Consider the following 16,783-nt stretch of genomic DNA (forward strand, 5'->3'; position numbering starts at 1 on the left):
TTCTGACTGGATTCAGACTCAGAGGTGGAAGCTTGGAGGGAGGACAGCCTGTCTCTTGGCAGTCTGTTCCTGGTGCTTTTCTGTGACCCCCCTCATTCTCTTAGCCAAAATTTAGCATATTCTGTGGCCTCTTCCTTATTTTTCTTTTTACCATTTCTTCAGAGCAATAAGCTGATATTTGTGTCAAAGGGCACGTGGGGTGACAAGATGCTGAATCTTGGGTGCTTTGACCTGAGGTTTCTTACCTTCTTGGTTTAGGGGCTTCCTCACCATGTGTTGGTGGGCATCATCTTCCTTAGAAATTGAAAGGTTGCCGATTCTGCTCGCTCTTCTGCTCCCCAGGCAGTGAGGCACGGTGGTATCACTGGCATACAGACTCCAGGTCCCCACCAGGAATACCTTTCTTCCCTTTTTCCGCAACAATGACAAGGATGAGGACACTAAGATTGGTGTCTACAACACAAGCCTGAACAGATTTGTGCGTTCTCTCTGCAGTCTTCCTTGGTCTGTAATAGGAATGCCCCTTAGTAGCAGGTGGATGTGGCTATGGGTCAAGACACCCTGCTTTGTGGGGAAACCTTATTTGTCATTTCCACCACTGATTTGAACCACATAACCCTTCCATTCTTCATCCAGAGCATCAACATCAACTTCTTTGGCCATACGCTTCTCATAAAAGGTACAAAGTTTGGGTTTATCATCCACTTCAGGGAGTTTCTGGCAGCCAGTGTCTGGGAGAGGGGTGGTCAGCTTCATCCCAAAGCAGCCGACTGCCTCTGAGGTGCCACGATAAAGAGCTGGATACTGCCTTTTGATGCACTTTGTTGTCATATCCAAGTGATCATTGCCAAACCCAACGTCACGAAGCTTTTGCCCTGTTTTCTTCTGAGAATGTCATAGTTTTAGGTCTTACATTTAAGGTCATTGATCCTCTTTGAGGTAATTTTTGTATATGGTGTTAGGTAAAAGTCCAGTTTCATACTTCGTGTGGTTATCCAGTTTTTCCCAGCACCATTTGTTGAATAATTACTATTTTTAAATGAATTGTTCACTTATTTTTACACTTTTTCAGTTTTCATTTGTAATAGGATAAATATCAATAGATACAACTCAACCTTTCGGTTCACAGGCTGGCGCTCAGTCAGCCTGTAAGTACAATCAGTACTGAGGAGTACTGATTTGGTGTCACCAGTACTCTCCAGAGTGGCAAAGGGACTAAAATGTTTGAGAACCGTTGACATACAGGCTCTGTGAGTGCTTTCCTCGGGTGTTGGCTGCAGCCTCTTCCTTCCTGGCCCTTCTTACTGGAGCTGCCAGGTGCACGCACAGCAGGAAGCAAGCCTCGGTGACACTGGGCCGGGCACTGATTGTCCTGGACCCCGGTGCAGAGCCTGCTCACCTGTGTTCCCCAGCTCACAGCAAAGCCTTTCCCTTCACTTCGGTGTCCTTCCGTCCTCTGCTGGCACCCCACCTCCCCATTCTGGATGTTACAGTTTCTAGAAATCACCCGTACGAGAGAAATGACAAACCAGCCAGGAGAGGATGCAGGTCTAGGCTCACTTACTAAGTATGAGTGAAGCTGATTTTCTTTTTCTTTGCTTTTCTTTTAAGATCAGAAGTGCATATAACTAGAAATTACAGGGTTTGGGGGGTTTTGGGGTTTCCGAGTGGCTTGTTTTTAGACCACCTAGGGCACACTCATTCCTTTTGACCCATATTTTGCCTCTGTATGTTTCACTTGGTTAGTCTACAGATTAGTGTGGAATTAGTCCATTTTCCTTCTTTAACCACCTAAGGGTTTTTCGGTCTTTTTAAAAAATTAAACTATAGTTGGCATATAACATTGGCTTCAGGTATACAACATAGTGCTTCAACATTTATGTACTTGATAATGTGAATAGCACACTAAGTCTAGCACACTTATCGCACTGTTATTGACTGTATTTTCCCTAATCTTTCCCACCCAACCCTGCATTTTTCACCAACCCCTCACCCTAGCAACCATCAGTTTGTTCTTTGCTTTTAGGAGTCTGGTTTTGTTTTAGTTCATTTGTTTTGATTTTTTAAAATTCCACATAGTGAAATCATGTAGTATTTGTCTTTCTCTGTCTGACTCATTTCCATTTAGTGTAATATCCTCTAGGTCCATCCATGCTGTCATAAATTTCACTCTTTTATTGCAGAGTAATATTCTGTATGTGTGTGTGTAATCACATCTTTATCCATTCATCTACTGATGGACTACTAGATTGCTTCCATATCTTGACTATTGTAAATAGTGCTGCAGTGAACATAGGAGTGCATATATCTTTTCTATCCTTTTGATAATAAAAGGTTTTTAAGGTTTGCAGATTCAACATTTATGTATTTGTTCATATATTTGCTCAATTACCAAGTTCCCACTGTGTGCAAGACACTCTGGGGGGCATTCCGGGCTGTTTAAACCTATCAAAACTGTGCTGCTTGCCTTTGGGTCTCAGAATCAGACATGGGTAAAGGGTCAGTAAATAGTGAATAGATAGATTTGCTGCATTGTGATGTTTTTAGAAGTGTTTTTATTGTTTAATCTTTTTATTTTTTGGTTTGTGGGAGATACTATTGTCCTGTGTCAACAGGTATCTTCATATAAAATGTTATAATACTACCCTTATTTGCACAAAGTCCCTGTTTTCAATTATAAAATATAAAATACTATTTAAAGTAGTTGAGTTTTAGGTTTTAAGGTTTACTTGCTTTTTAACAATGCCATACGCCTGGGCATTTACGAAATTTACCAGTTTGTAATTATCAAATTCTTAAAATCCATAAATTTTTATTTATTTTTTCTAGGTTGCAATAAAAATAATAGACAAAACTCAGTTGAATCCAACAAGTCTACAAAAGGTAAGATTGGTCAGGTATCCAGTACTTTTAAAATGATTTTCTGTGCTAATTGCCATATAATTTGCCTCTTAACTACTGCTACCGTTATTTTTATTTATTATGTTTAGTACAGTAAAGCTTTATATTCCTCAAAAGCATACAACTTAACTGTAGTATTATCTAAATGTAGTGCTGTAGTGTTGTTGGATTTTTTTGTTCAGTTGAAAATAATGCTTTTTAATGTTCTTAACAGCAAACAGAAGGCTGTGCTTTTAAATTGAATGTTCTAAGTAGTGATTAGAACAGAGTTTTTAAAAATAAGACAGAACAGCCTAGCTGGTGTGGCGGGTACCAAACGCCAGTGGATCAAACGCCAGTCTGCGAACTGGAAGGTTGCAGGTTTGGTACCCGATCAGGGCACATGCCTGTGTTGTAAGCCAGGTCCCCAGTTGGCGGTGTGTAAGAGGCAGCCAATCGATCTTGCACATGTTTCTCCCCCTCTCTTTCTCCTTCCCTTCCTCTCTCTCTAAAAATACATAAATCTTAAAAAAAAAAAGACAGAACAATGTATTTTCATGTAATTAGTCTTAGTCAGCATTACACACCATATTAGTAATACTAAGATCTTTAAGGTCAGCATTTTTGGCTTTATAAATTGTCACACTAGGTTGAATTAAGGAGTACTAGTTAATTCATACAAATGGAAAACTGAGTGGTAGTTGAAAAAACATTTGTAGTACACTCCTGTCATTTGTATCACCTAATGTAACTCAGGAGTTCTTAACCTCCTGCATGTAAGCATCATCTGGGTCTCTTCAAATCCCCAGTGACTGGCCTGCAGGGGAGATTTAATTGCTCAGGTAAGGCCTAAATGTAGGTATTTCTTTGGTGCATCTGCAAATGATTAATGATCTTTAAAGATTTCATTTATTTGTTTGTTTATTTATTTACTTATTTTGAAGGGAGGGAGAAACATCAATGTGTGGTTACCTTTTGTGTGCCCCCTACTGGGTACCTCACTCACAGCCCAGGTACGTGCCCTGACTGGGGATTAAATGGGCGACCCTTTGGTTTGCAGGCCGCTGCTCAGTCCACTGAGCCACACCAGCCAGGGCTAATGATCTTTATAATAAGATCCTCCTAGTATTTTTAGTTTTGCAAAACCTTTTTGTATCTTCATTTGATTTCTAGATTTGGTCTATAGTAGGTGGGGGTTAAACAGACATTCCACTAGGCAGGAAGTCCTGAATTTTAATCCTAGCTGTGACACTTAGCCATATGTCCTCTTTGACCTTCAGCAGGTCACTTAATTTTCTCACCTATAAAACGGATATATAGGCAAAACACTGGTTCTTGAACAGTTCAGTTCTTGACCAAGTTGTTCTTGGAAAAAAAGGTCTTGATTGTCTAACAAAATTTCAGATCTCAATTCTCTACCCCAGGAATCCCCGACCTCTGTGTCTCGGACCAGTACAGGTCCGTGGCCTGTTAGGAACTGGGCAGCACAGCGGGGGGTGAATGGCGGGAGATCTAGCAAAGCTTCCTGTCCCTCCTGCTGCCGTGGAAAAATTGTATTCTACAAAACTGGTTCCTGGTACCAAAAGGTGGAGACTACTGCTCTACCCAACATCTCTTTTGCTGATAACCTGTGTGATCAGTCACGTGTCTCTCGGCAACAAACAAAGAAGATTAGGTTTTGTAATAAATCACTTCTTGAACAGTTTTCTGTAACGAATTAAGTTCAAGAACTGATGTTCGACTGTAACTTCATCTCCTCAGGATGGATTATTAATGAAGTAATGCATATTATAAAAGCTCTGAAAACTGCAGAGCACTGTGTGTGTAAGATACTATAAGTGGAATGCCCTGTGTACATTCCTAATGGTTATTTCCCATTTATATCCTAAGAATTTTGAATCCCTTTTTGTGTATGTGAGGTGGGGTGGCGGGGGGTAGACCTTACCTTGCACTAGAAATGATATTTAAACAAGTGGTTCTGAAAGGCATAATAGACAGGCTGTAAGCAGGGTTCTCAAAGTGGCCCTGGAACAGATCCAAAAATTCCAGTCCTTTCTTTTGAAGATGGAATTGTATTCGTTTCCTTAAACTTTCATTTCTTTTTATTTATTTATATATATATATATATATATATATATATATATATATATATATATATAATTTATTGTTTAGAGGGGAAGAGAGAGAGAAAGGGTGGGAGAGAAACATCATTGTGTGATTGTCTCTTGTGTGCCTTGCACTGGGGACCCGGCCTGTGACCCAGGCCCGTGCCCTGACTGGGAATCGAACAGGCAGCCTCTTGCTTCTCAGCCTGGCTCTCAGTCCACTGAGCTGCACCAGCCAGGGCTAAACTTTTCTGTCTTTATAGAACTAAGGACTTAGTACTAATAAGTAAGTTAGGGATTACTGAAATTTAGTATTCAGAACTAAAATTAGCATATAAAGAAGTTCACTGAGGATTCAAGGTCAGTATTCAAATGATATTACAAATCTTCCACCGTTAGTGTCCTTGCAGGCAATCCTAGCAGTTTTCTAGAAAGAATTTTATCATAATATTTTCTTGAGCTGGTTATAATTTTTCCTCTTTTCTTGATTGCTTATTTTTGGCCATAGGGTTTTTTGTTTGTTTTTTTAAATTGATTTGAGACAGACAGACAGACATTGACTTGTTGTCACCTAGTTATGCTGTCATTGGTTGCCCGACTGGGTCCTGAACTCACAACCTTGGTATATTAGGTTGATGATCTGACCAACTGAGCTACAGCAGGGCTAGCCTTAGATTTTAATTGCTGTTCTATTTTATTATTATTAAAAATTACTGTTTGTCATATTATTATCAGTCTAGTGCATTATAGGTTGTCTGTTAGTCTGATACTATGATTATGCAGATTTGCATCAATGTTAATTTTGGCACATAATGTGATAGGTGAGACTTTGAGGTTGTCTGTCATGTAGTTCAAGTATCAGCCAACCACAAAGACTTACTCTACAGCCAGGTCTGTCCAAGTGAAACAACTTAGTAAGTGTAATGTTTCAGTTTGTAGGGTAATGTTATAAATTATGTGTATAAGTTTATATTCTTGTCTTACAAATTAGAAGCATTTTATTAAAATATTTTATTTATTTTTAGAGATGGGGGAAGGGAGGGAGAAAGAGAAGGAAAGAAACACCCATGTGTGGTTGCTTCTCTCACACCCTCAACTGGGGACCTGGCCCACAAACCAGGCATGTGCCCTGACTGGGAACCAAACCAGTGACCTTTCGGTTCCCAGTCTGTCACTCAATCCACTGAGCCACACCATCCAGGATTCACCAGTTAGGAATTCACTGTGTAGGAATTCACCATCATTAGTGCCAGCCTGTGCCTCCCATGGAACATGCTCTCTTTCTATTTTAATATTAAGCCCTGGAGTTTGGAGCACTGCTTTAAAAGCCGACGGTCACTTTCAGGAACATTCTGCTATCAACAATATGTAATTTTCTATACTGTGACTACCCAAAAATATGGACTGGCTTATTCAGGCAGTGTTAGAACACAGGTGTTAAAATCATGTCCATTGCAAAGTGTTGACGATACTTAGGCTCACACATTGATTTAATAATATAAGATTCTAGTAAGAATTATACAGGGTCTGGCACAAATAACACCCCCCCTTTTTTGGTTATTCATGATTTTTAAAATACATTTTGTTGATTATGTTGTTATAGTTGTCCCATTTCCCCCTCTTTACTCCCCTCCCCCTGCACACCCCCTCCCACCCACATTCCCCCCTTTAGTTCATGTCCATGTGTCATAAGTTCTTTAGCTTCTACATTTCCCATACTATTCTTGCCCTCCCCCGGTCTATTTTCTACCTACCATCTATGCTACTTATTCTCTGTACCTTTTCCCCCTCTCTCCTCCTCCCACTCCCCTGTTGCTATCCCTCCATGTGATCTCCATTTCTGTGGTTCTGTTCCTGTTCTAGTTGTTTGCGTAGTTTGCTTTTGTTTTAGTGTGGTTGTTAATAATTGTGAGTTTGCCGTCTTTTTACTATTCGTATTTTTTATCTTCTTTTTCTTAGGTAAGTCCCTTTAACATTTCATAAAATAAGGGCTTGGTGATGATGAACTCCTTTAACTTGACCTTATCTGGGAAGCACTTTATCTGCCCTTCCATTCTAAATGAAAGCTTTGCTGGATAGAGTAATCTGGGATGTAGGTCCTTGCCTTTCATGACTTGGAATACTTCTCTCCAGCCCCTTCTTGCCTGCAAGGTCTCTTTTGAGAAATCAGCTGACAGTCTGATGGGAGCTCCTTCGTAGGTGACTGTCCCCTTATCTCTTGCTGCTTCTAGGATTCTCTCCTTCATTTTAATCTTAGCTAATATAATTATGATGTGCCTTGGTGTGTTCCTCCTTGGGTCCAACTTCTTTGGGACTCTCTGAGCTTCCTGAACTTCTTGGAAGTCTATTTCCTTTGCCAGAAGGAGGAAGTTCTCCTTTGTTATTTATTCAAATAAGTTTTCCACTTGTTGCTCTTCCTCTTGTCCTTCTGGCACCCCTATAAGTCGGATGTTGGAACGTTTCAGTATGTCCTAGAGGTTCCTAACCTCTCCTCATTTTTTTGAATTCTTGTTTCTTCATTCTTTTCTGATTGTATATTTTTTCCTTCGTTCTGGTCCACACCATTGATTTGAGACCCAGTTTTTTTTTCCATCACTATTGGTTCCCTGTGTATTTTTCTCCATTTCACTTAGTGTAGCCTTCATATTTTCATCTAATTTGCGACCAAAATCAACCAATTCTGTGAGCATCCTGATCACCAGTGTTTTGAACTGTGCACCTGATAGGTTGGCTATCTCTTGGTCGTTGAGAAGTACTGGCTCTGGAGCTTTGATTTATGTTTCTGTTTGAGCCTTTTTTGTGGGGGCGGTGGTGGTCTGGTCACACCTGTTGCATAGTGAATGAGGAGTGGAGTCTTAAGTGTTCACCAGGGCAGGTCAACCCAGGTCAGTGGGTTGTGATACTGTACATGGGGGAGGGTCAGAGAGGGAACAATGGTGCTTGCTCTGTTCTCCACCGGATTTCAGTTCCCTCTGTCACTTCCCACAAGCAAATTGGGCCTTTCTGGTGCTGGTTCCTGGGTGGGTGGGCTTGTGTACGTTCTAGGACCCTTTGGGTGTCTCCAACGAACTCTCCCGTGAGGCTGTGAGTCTCTCCCAGCATCTCAACCTCCACAGGTGTTTTTAATCAGTGCTTTTAGGCTTTATTTCCTGGCGGTGGAGCCCTGGGTTGCATGGCCTGTCTCTTTGCTTGTTTTCACCTGGTTTATCTGTGCGCAGATGTGTGACTGTGGACAGCCAGCTGCTTTGTGCGCCTCACTGGGTCTGCTCTTGCCTTCCACACCTATGCCTGGGGTCTGCCACCGGCAACTGCTAGCCACCGCCTGTGCCCTGTGCGCCCGGGTCTGCCAGCCGCTGCTTTTTCCTGTCAGGACCCCTCTTCACCGGCTGCTGACTCCTCCCCTTACCAGTCTGGATGAATGGTTGTCGGGACTTCCATACAGCTCAATTTTCTGTCTATTCTGGTTGTCTTTTGTTTCTAAATTTTTGTTGTCCTTAATTTTGGTTGTTCGAGGAGGCACAGTATGTCCACCTATGCCTCCATCTTGGCCAGAAGTCGATATAACACCCCCTTTTTAGTACAAAATCTTTTATTATTACAAAATCATAAGCATATAATTCTGTAACATAACAGTATCACACTCAAGCACACCATATCACATTTTAGGTGAAATGTTCAAATTAAAACTGTAAATTAGTACACCCATATTATTGCCCTACCAACCACACTGAAGCAGGTGTTACTTCTGCTGGACCCTGTATTTTTCTCCATTGGAAATTTTCTGTTCATCAGTGTCTTTTTGGTCAGCCTTTAAAGAACTTTGTAATGTGGTATAACTCTGATGTTTTTGAAAACAGCATGAATAATACGTTAGTCTTCTTCCTGGTTTTTTAAAGTCATTTTTAGCTTTAGCTCAAAAAGCTGAAGAGACCCAGGTAATCTTGCTGCGTCTTGTTTTATTAAATCTGAGTTTATCATTAAGAAGTAAGCCGTAGCTCATTTTTTAAAAACGTGGATTACAAGCCCTGACTGGCGTAGCTCAGTGGGTTGAGCACAGGCTGCGAACCAAAGTGTCTCAGGTTTGATTCCCAGTCAGGGTACATGCCTGGGTTGCTGGCCATGACCCCCAGCAACCGCACATTGGTGTTTCTCTCTCTTTCTCCCTCTCTCTCTCTCTCTCTCTCTCTCTTTCTCTCTTTCTTTCTCTTTCTCTCTCCACCCCCCCTTCCCTCTCTAAAAATAAATAAATAAAATTTAAAAAAACGTGGATTACCTTTTAAAAAATATTAGACTTTAGTAAGATGTGCCAGTACACTAAGTGTAGCTCAATTAAAGTTATTAACATTCTTTTCAGTCTTGGAGTAAATAGACCTTTAACACAAAGAGAGGAAGTGTAAGTAGTGTAGGAACATGTTAAAGCCAGGCTGCATGGATTCAAAGCCAGGCTTCAGCCCATCATCCTTGCTGTGGCAAGGCACTTAACCTCCCCGGGTCTTAGGGGTTTTTTTATTTTTTATTTTTAGGGAGGGAGAAAGAGAGGGAGAGAAGCATCAATGTCTGGTTGCCTCTCGTGTGCCCTTTACTGGGGACCTGGCCTGCAACCCAGGCATGTGCCCTGACTGGGAATCGAACTGGAGATCCTTTGGTTCACAGGTCAGAGCTCAATCCACTGAGCCACACCAGCCAGGGCAGGGTGTTAGTTTTTTATTTATAAGGTGAGAATAATAACTACCTCCTAACGGCTGTAGAGAGAATTAAATAAATTAACATTCACAGGGCCTTGAAAGAGCTGAGAATAGTATCTGGCACACGGTAAGGTCGGGGCATTTGCCATGCCATTATTGTGCATCCTGTGGAAAATTAGGTTTTTGTTTGCTTGGTTTTAGGGGGTGAGGGATGTTTTTGTTTATAATTTTTTCCTCACAGGAAGTAAGTAGAGCTTAGGAATTGAATGGTAGGTTCTGGCTAGGTCTCTTCTGTAGGACTTAATTGCTATAGACTACTTTTTTTTTTTTTACTGTTGTTCAAGTACAGTTGTCTCCATTTTAGACTACTTGTGATAACAGCTAATATTTGAGCATTTATTACATGCTGAGCATGGTTTCAAGTGTATTGTCCAAACTGACTCATTGTATTAGTTTTTCAAGCTGCTATAACACAATGCCACAGGCTGAAGCCACAGGTGTTTGTTTCACATAGTTGCAAAGGCTGAGCAGTCCCAGGTCAGGGCCCAGCACAGTCGGTTCTGGCAAGAGTTCTCCTCCTGCTGCTGCCCCTGCTGGGGCTGGGGCTGGGGCTGGGGCTGCAGCTGCACAGCGCGGTGCCAGTGGGTGCACCCTAGTGGTTCCACTGAGAAGGGCACTGAGCCCATCATGAAGACCTGCCCTCATGACCACATCTAAACCTAGTCGATTCCCATTTTGCCTTCTGGGTTAGGACTTCAGCATGTGAATTTGGGGGGAACAAAATTTATTCTTAGTAGTCATTTAATGCTTTCAGTTTCACGAGGTTGTAAAGTTCTGTTATTCAGAAAATAGATGCTAGGGAGATAAACTAACCTGTGCAAAGTCACCTAACTAGTGAGTAAGTGATGGGTGCGTGGTGGGCAGCCATTCTTTGGTAGGTGGGGTTGGTAGTAATTCAGGCGTTGCTGAGTTCTCAGTGACACATGTTCGCCACGGTTCACAGGGGAGAGCACTGGTGCTGAGCAGTGTCTGTTAGCACGTAGGCGTTCACCGTCATCAGTGCCAGCCTGTGCCTCCCATGCTCTCACACGGGCAGGCCGTAATTTCCGGGTAGCTGCTCTGATAGGTCTCTTTTCTTCTTCGGGCTTGTTACCTGAGTCTCATTACCATGTTGGTTTCCCGGTGAGGAGACAGACTGAGAAGTGGGTGTAGTCCACCCTTTCAGTCAGTGAGAGGTGGAGCACAGACCCGGGTATTGGTCTGCCTCTGAAGTGCAGACTCTCTGCATTCCGTGACGCCACTCACCGTGATTGGTTGAGTTTCCCCCATTCAGGATTTGTGAAAACTTGGATGGGAGCAAACCTGGGGCTGTCCTTTCTGGTAGCCATAAAGAAAGTGTCTAATACTTTGAAGCTTGCAGGACTATTTCAACTACTTGACACAAGCAAACCTTATACCCTACCATTTCTTCCAAAAATTGCATAAGCCACGTTTTTATGCAGGTTTGTTTGTTTATTCACTCATTTAACAAACACTTCTTATTAAACACCTGCTGTATGCTAGACACTATTCTAAGCACTGTGGATACAATATTGAGTCAAATGAAGTTCTTGCTTTCATGGAATCGACATCTGAAAAGGGTTCCTGGACCCAATGCAAGTATGCGTGTGCAGGCATCCCCACACCAACAAGCAATTTTCTGACTCCATCAGGGTGTCTGAAAATTCAACTGAATTCTGACACTGTTTTCCTGGAGATAGAGTTAGATAGATTCCACAGGTAAGGGCTTCAGGCCCACAACACTGCCTTCCCCTTCAGATGTCTGTGCTTCTGACCGACCACCTACAAAGTCTGGGTTCTGATGACCCTCTTCTTGGGTCACAGGACTCAAGAAAACCTATCTACTCACTTGATTACTGATTAATCACAAAGGATAGTAAAGGCTATCCAAATTGACGGCTAGATGAAGAGATGCATAGGGCAGCGGACTCTCAGTGAGTCGATGTGGTTGGTGTAAATTTTACCTCTTCTTTGAAGGATCTAAATATTTTTCACCAAGTGACAAAGAATGGGAAGACCTCTGTAGCTCTCACTGTAGTGTTGATGCCGGGGTTCTCGGTGTCGGTGCACACAGAGTCTGAGGGGTGGAGGCGGCCTGTGGGCGTGTGGGGGCAGTGCAGCGCCACGTGCTGGACGAATGTGGGCTAGAGGTTTTGTCTTGGCCCTACCAGGAGCATTGAAAGCCACAGCCCTTTTAAGGAACAGTCGTTTCTGTAATGAACTTTTCAGTGATTCCCTAACCTTCCCCAGGGTCCTTATTTCTAAGATTTTGTTATTCGGTTTACTCAGTGGCAGAAACTTAATTGTCACCAAACTCTGTGACACTATTTATACCATAATGTATTTCTTACACTGGAACCACTTAATTAAAAAGAAGAAATTTATAACATCTACTGGAATAATTGATTTTTTAAAAGATTTTATTTATTTTTTAGAGAGAAGGGAAGGAGAAAGAGGGAGAGAAACATCAATGTGTGGTTACCTCTTGCATGCCCCCTACTGGGGACCCAGCCCACAACCTAGGCATGTTCCCTGGCTGGAAATCGAATCAGTGACCCTTTGGTTCACAGGCCCATTCTCCATCCACTGGGCCACACCAGCGAGGGTGAAATAATTGATTTTAAGAAATGCACATTTAGTGCCCCAGGTTCGATTCCCAGCCAGGGTACATTCCTGGGTTGCAGGCCATAACCCCCAGCAACCGCACATTGATGTTTCTCTCTCTCCGTCTCTCCCTCTCTCTCTCTCTCTCTCTCCCTCCCTCCCTCCCTCCCTTCCCTCCCTAAAAAAAAAAAAATTAAAATTAAAATTAAAAAAAAAAAAGAAACGCACATTTATGGTAACTGGTTCATTAGCCAGCTTTAAACGTGTGTAGATACGAATGCTGCTCCTTGCTCTGCTATCTTGTTTCAGTGTCAGATGCTCTGGTTATCAGGTTTTTCCTTTTCCTTTGCACTAGCATCGGTCTTCTAGAAACTTCAACAACACTGTTCTCTATTCTGCCATACAGAGCTATAGAGTTTAAATCTACTACTTCAAATATAGCCAGTTTATTTTGGGTCTCCTTGGTTCCATCTCCCGAGTAAGTACTCAGCCTCTTGGGCCAGCCACAGGAATTGCCCTCAACACAGGCTTACTTCATTTCATGCCAGCTGTCATTTTTTTCCCCTTACCTGAATTTATTTGATTCCTGCTAAAGAACTATTGGTTTTCTGTAGTAATTCCAGTCTTTTGGGGTATTTTTGAATAACGAGTCTTTGTATGAGCTATCACTTCTCATTCAATGCTACGTAAGTTGGATGAGGACGGATTCATCTACTTCCAACATCCAACAAGGCCCTTCGGTGGAGAATCCGTCCTTTAGTTGATCCTGCTGGCCCAACAGTAAGGCATTTTTTGAGTGAGGTTCAAGTGCCATTCTGAAGTCCACACTTCTAGTAAGAGATGGAGGGAAATCCCTGTGTTTTAAAAGAAGACTAAACATCAAATTGATATCTATGGTAAATATGCAGTAGGTTATTGAAGTATGATTGACTCTAGATTCCTTTTATCAGGTTTTTTTTGTGAAGAAATTCTGCTCCGTCTTTTTTGAGCCGGTGTTTGTTCTGGAGCCACGGGTAATGCTTAGAGCTCTGTAACAGTGGTGGCCTTTTTTGGCATCTCAGGGAATTTTAGTCATGGAGCAGATCAGGGAACTGTATAATCTGAGGGCAGAGAGGACCAGCTCATGCTTTTCATGTGGTCTAGGATGAAATTACTGCTACCACCCTGGGTTATTTGGGGCGCTTTTTGCTTTAGCCTCCTTAAACCAGTCATTTTCTACCCTTGCTGTGCATTAGAATCATCTGTGGAGTTTAAAAAACAAAAAGCCATGGTTTCTTCAAAATGCCCACTGCACATCCCCCAGAGGTCCTGGTTCGACGACTCCAGGGTGAGGCTGAGGGGCCCCAGTGTGCAGCCCAGGGGGGAATGGCTCCTCGACCTCTTCGGTTCCCGTCCAAGTCTGTGATGCCTTTTCCCTTCTGCAGCTGACCTCCCCGGTGTCCTAAAAGTCTCCGACTCCTGCCCCTGCTGACTGTGTCCTGCCCTCTCCAGCTCTCCAGGGAGTGACTCCATGCCTAGGGCTTCACCGCTTTCCCCCCGATGAAGCACAGATCCTTTTCATTGAACAACTCGGTTCATCTTTTCCTGTCTTGGTACCTTCCTCTTTTCCTGTGGACTTGCAGCAGGCTAGCAGCTCAGGCCATTCACAGAAGGGGTCCGTTAGGAGGACCCTGGCTGTTGCTGACAGCCTGGCCTCTGCATTCCCTTGCGCGTGATGGCTCTGCTCCGCTGGCAGGAACGGACTGTGGGAAGTGAAAGCAACTGCGGCCCTTGTTGACTCTACGTGTTTGACGTGTGGAGACTGAAAATGGATGTGTATTTCTTTATTGTGGGATTTCAAAAGCAGTAATAGAAGTGGAAAATCCTGATTTGGTGTTGCTGCCGCCTTATGGGAAACTTTTTAATTTATTGTCAGACTTATTTTCTTTTTGGCAGGAATTAATGAAGTTGATATTTAAAGTAAATTGAGAATTGATAGTATTACACTTTATTTTTAATTGTACCAATTATTCATTGTGCTATTTTTAAAGAGTTACTAAAGAACCGAATATTTTAAATACGTTAAACTTAGAGCATACCATGGATCCATTTGCAGAAATAAAAAATTGCTGGGTGGGGGGAGGTAGAAGAATGTAGACGGGGGATAAATGATGATGGAATGAGACTTGACTTTGGGTGGTGAACACACAATACAGCATACAGATGATCTATTATAGAATTGTACACCTGCAACCTATGTAATTTTTTTTTTAAGATTTTTTTTTTTATTTATTTATTTTTAGAGAGGGAAGGGAGGGAAGGGAGAAAGAGAGAGAGAGAGAGAGAGAGAGAGAGAGAGAAACATCAATGTGCAGTTGCTGGGGGTTATGGCCTGCAACCCAGGCATGTACCCTGGCTGGGAATCGAACCTGCAACACTTTGGTTCGCAGCCCGCGCTCTATCCACTGAGCTACGCCAGCCAGGGCTAACCTATGTAATTTTATCAACCAGTGTCACTCCGGTAAATTCAGTGAAAATAAAAATAAAATCAAAGGGAAATAAATAATATCTACCTTGAAAGAAACATGCTCCCCCATTGGAATATTATTCAGCCATAAAAAAAAAAAAAAGGAAATCCTGCTATTTGCCACAACATGGATAGACTTGAGGGCATTATTCTAAGTTAAGTCAAAGAAAGACAGTACATATCATTTATGTATATATAGAATCTTAATAAACTGAACTCATAAAAACAGAGTGGTGGCCAGGTGGATCGGGGATGGGGAAGATGAACAGATGGTGGTTAACGGGGATTACAGACAGAAGATGGGCAAGTTCTGGGATCTGAGGTACAGCTTGGTGGCAGTAGTTAACACTACTGTACTGTGTGCTTGAAGGCTGCAATGAGAGTAGATTTTAAATGTTCTCACTATAACAATAACAGAATGCTAATTTGTAAGGTGAAGGATGTGTTGTTAACCTTATTGTTGGTAGATTTTACAATATATATTTGTATCAAATTACATTTACATTGTAAATGTGAAACTTATATAATATTATATGTCAGTTATATCTCATTAAAGCTTGGGGGTGGATTTTCTGAGAGAAAACAGTGCTAACCTAGAACTCTTTACCCAGCAAACTGTCAATCAGATGTGAAGATGAAACCAAAACATCCTGAGTCAGGCAGCAGCTCCCTCCTCAGGAGCTGTCAGTGGGTTACGTTTCACCACCACAAGAGAGAATGCCAAGAAAGAGACAAGCAAAGACTCCAGAACAGAAAATTGAACCCAATGGTCCTTGAGGACAGAACCAAGGCCTCCAGAATAGGAGTGTCTACTGATATAAAGGGGGAAGATGATCATTTGCAAGTATTTGAGAGGAGATTCACACTTCTGTCAGAAAGTTTAAGGGTACATTAGTAAAGTGACAGGTATGTAGAAAATTTAACAAAATAACTGAGCCAGGTAATACCTCCAAGGAAATAAAAGAACATTTAAATATATTTTTAAAGATTTTATTTAATTTTTAGAGCAAGGGGAAGGGAGGGAGAAAGAGAGGGAGAGAAACATGGATATGTGGTTGCCTCTTGCGCATTCCCTACTGGAGACCTGGCTCACAACCTAGGCATGTGCCCTGACTGGGAATCGAACCGGTGACCCTTTGGTTCAGAGGCCGGCACTCAATCCACTGAGCTACACCAGCCAGGGCTAAATGTGGTTTAAAATATTTCTAATTTATTGATTTTAGAGACAGAGGAGGTTAGGGGAGAGACCGAGGAAAGAATTTATTTGTCATTCTACTTATTGATGCACTCATTGGTTGATTCTTGTATGTGCCCTGACCTGGGGTCAAACCCACAACCTTGGCGTATTGGGAAGACACTCTAACTAACTGAGTTACCTGGCTGGGGCAAAAACCATTTAAAAATAAATAAAATGAGTGGAAATATATTTCTAGCATGGCTGTAAGTAACATTTATATGATGTAAATGAGTAATTTAGACAAACATCATGATAACTTATGAGGAGGAAGGAGGCAAGGGATGTGGAGTGGAGGACAGGATGTGAAAGCCAAATCATAACTGCCCATGTTAACACAGTAGATAGCCCAAGGGGGGGGGGGGGGGTTAAAAAGTCATTGAAGAGCCTCACAAACATGCTGTTCAGAAGTAAGGCAGCAAATACCAGTTCTGAAAGTGCTTGCCCTTGTGAGGGAGGATTGAGGGTAGAGTGAGAGACAATAAGTAGTCGGACTCCTTTTTTAATTTTTTAAAGATTTTATTTATTTTTAGACAGAGGGTAAGGGAGGAAGAGGGGGAGAGGAAGCATCAGTGTGTGGTTGCCTCTTGTGCGCCCCCTACTGGGGACCTGGGCCGCAACACAGGAATGTGCCGACTGGCATTCTAACCGGCGACCCTTTGGTTCGCAGGCTGAGCCACACCAGCCAGGGCAGTATATTCGAGCTTTT

At 42.2% G+C, this 16,783-nt stretch overlaps 1 protein-coding gene across 6 annotated transcripts in view; it reads left to right on the forward strand.

Moving 5' to 3' along the window:
• MARK3 (microtubule affinity regulating kinase 3) overlaps window positions 1-16,783 on the forward strand; it is a 91,976-nt gene that overhangs the window by 27,048 nt on the left and 48,145 nt on the right. For all 6 annotated transcript variants that reach the window (XM_036014150.1, XM_028505756.2, XM_036014161.1 and 3 more), the window contains one exon: window positions 2,830-2,883. In XM_036014150.1, the coding sequence (XP_035870043.1) occupies window positions 2,830-2,883 (54 nt within the window). The remainder of the gene's footprint in view (window positions 1-2,829; window positions 2,884-16,783) is intronic.

This window comes from Phyllostomus discolor, chromosome 1 (assembly GCF_004126475.2).
Source record: "Phyllostomus discolor isolate MPI-MPIP mPhyDis1 chromosome 1, mPhyDis1.pri.v3, whole genome shotgun sequence".
Classification (NCBI taxonomy): domain Eukaryota; kingdom Metazoa; phylum Chordata; class Mammalia; order Chiroptera; family Phyllostomidae; genus Phyllostomus; species Phyllostomus discolor.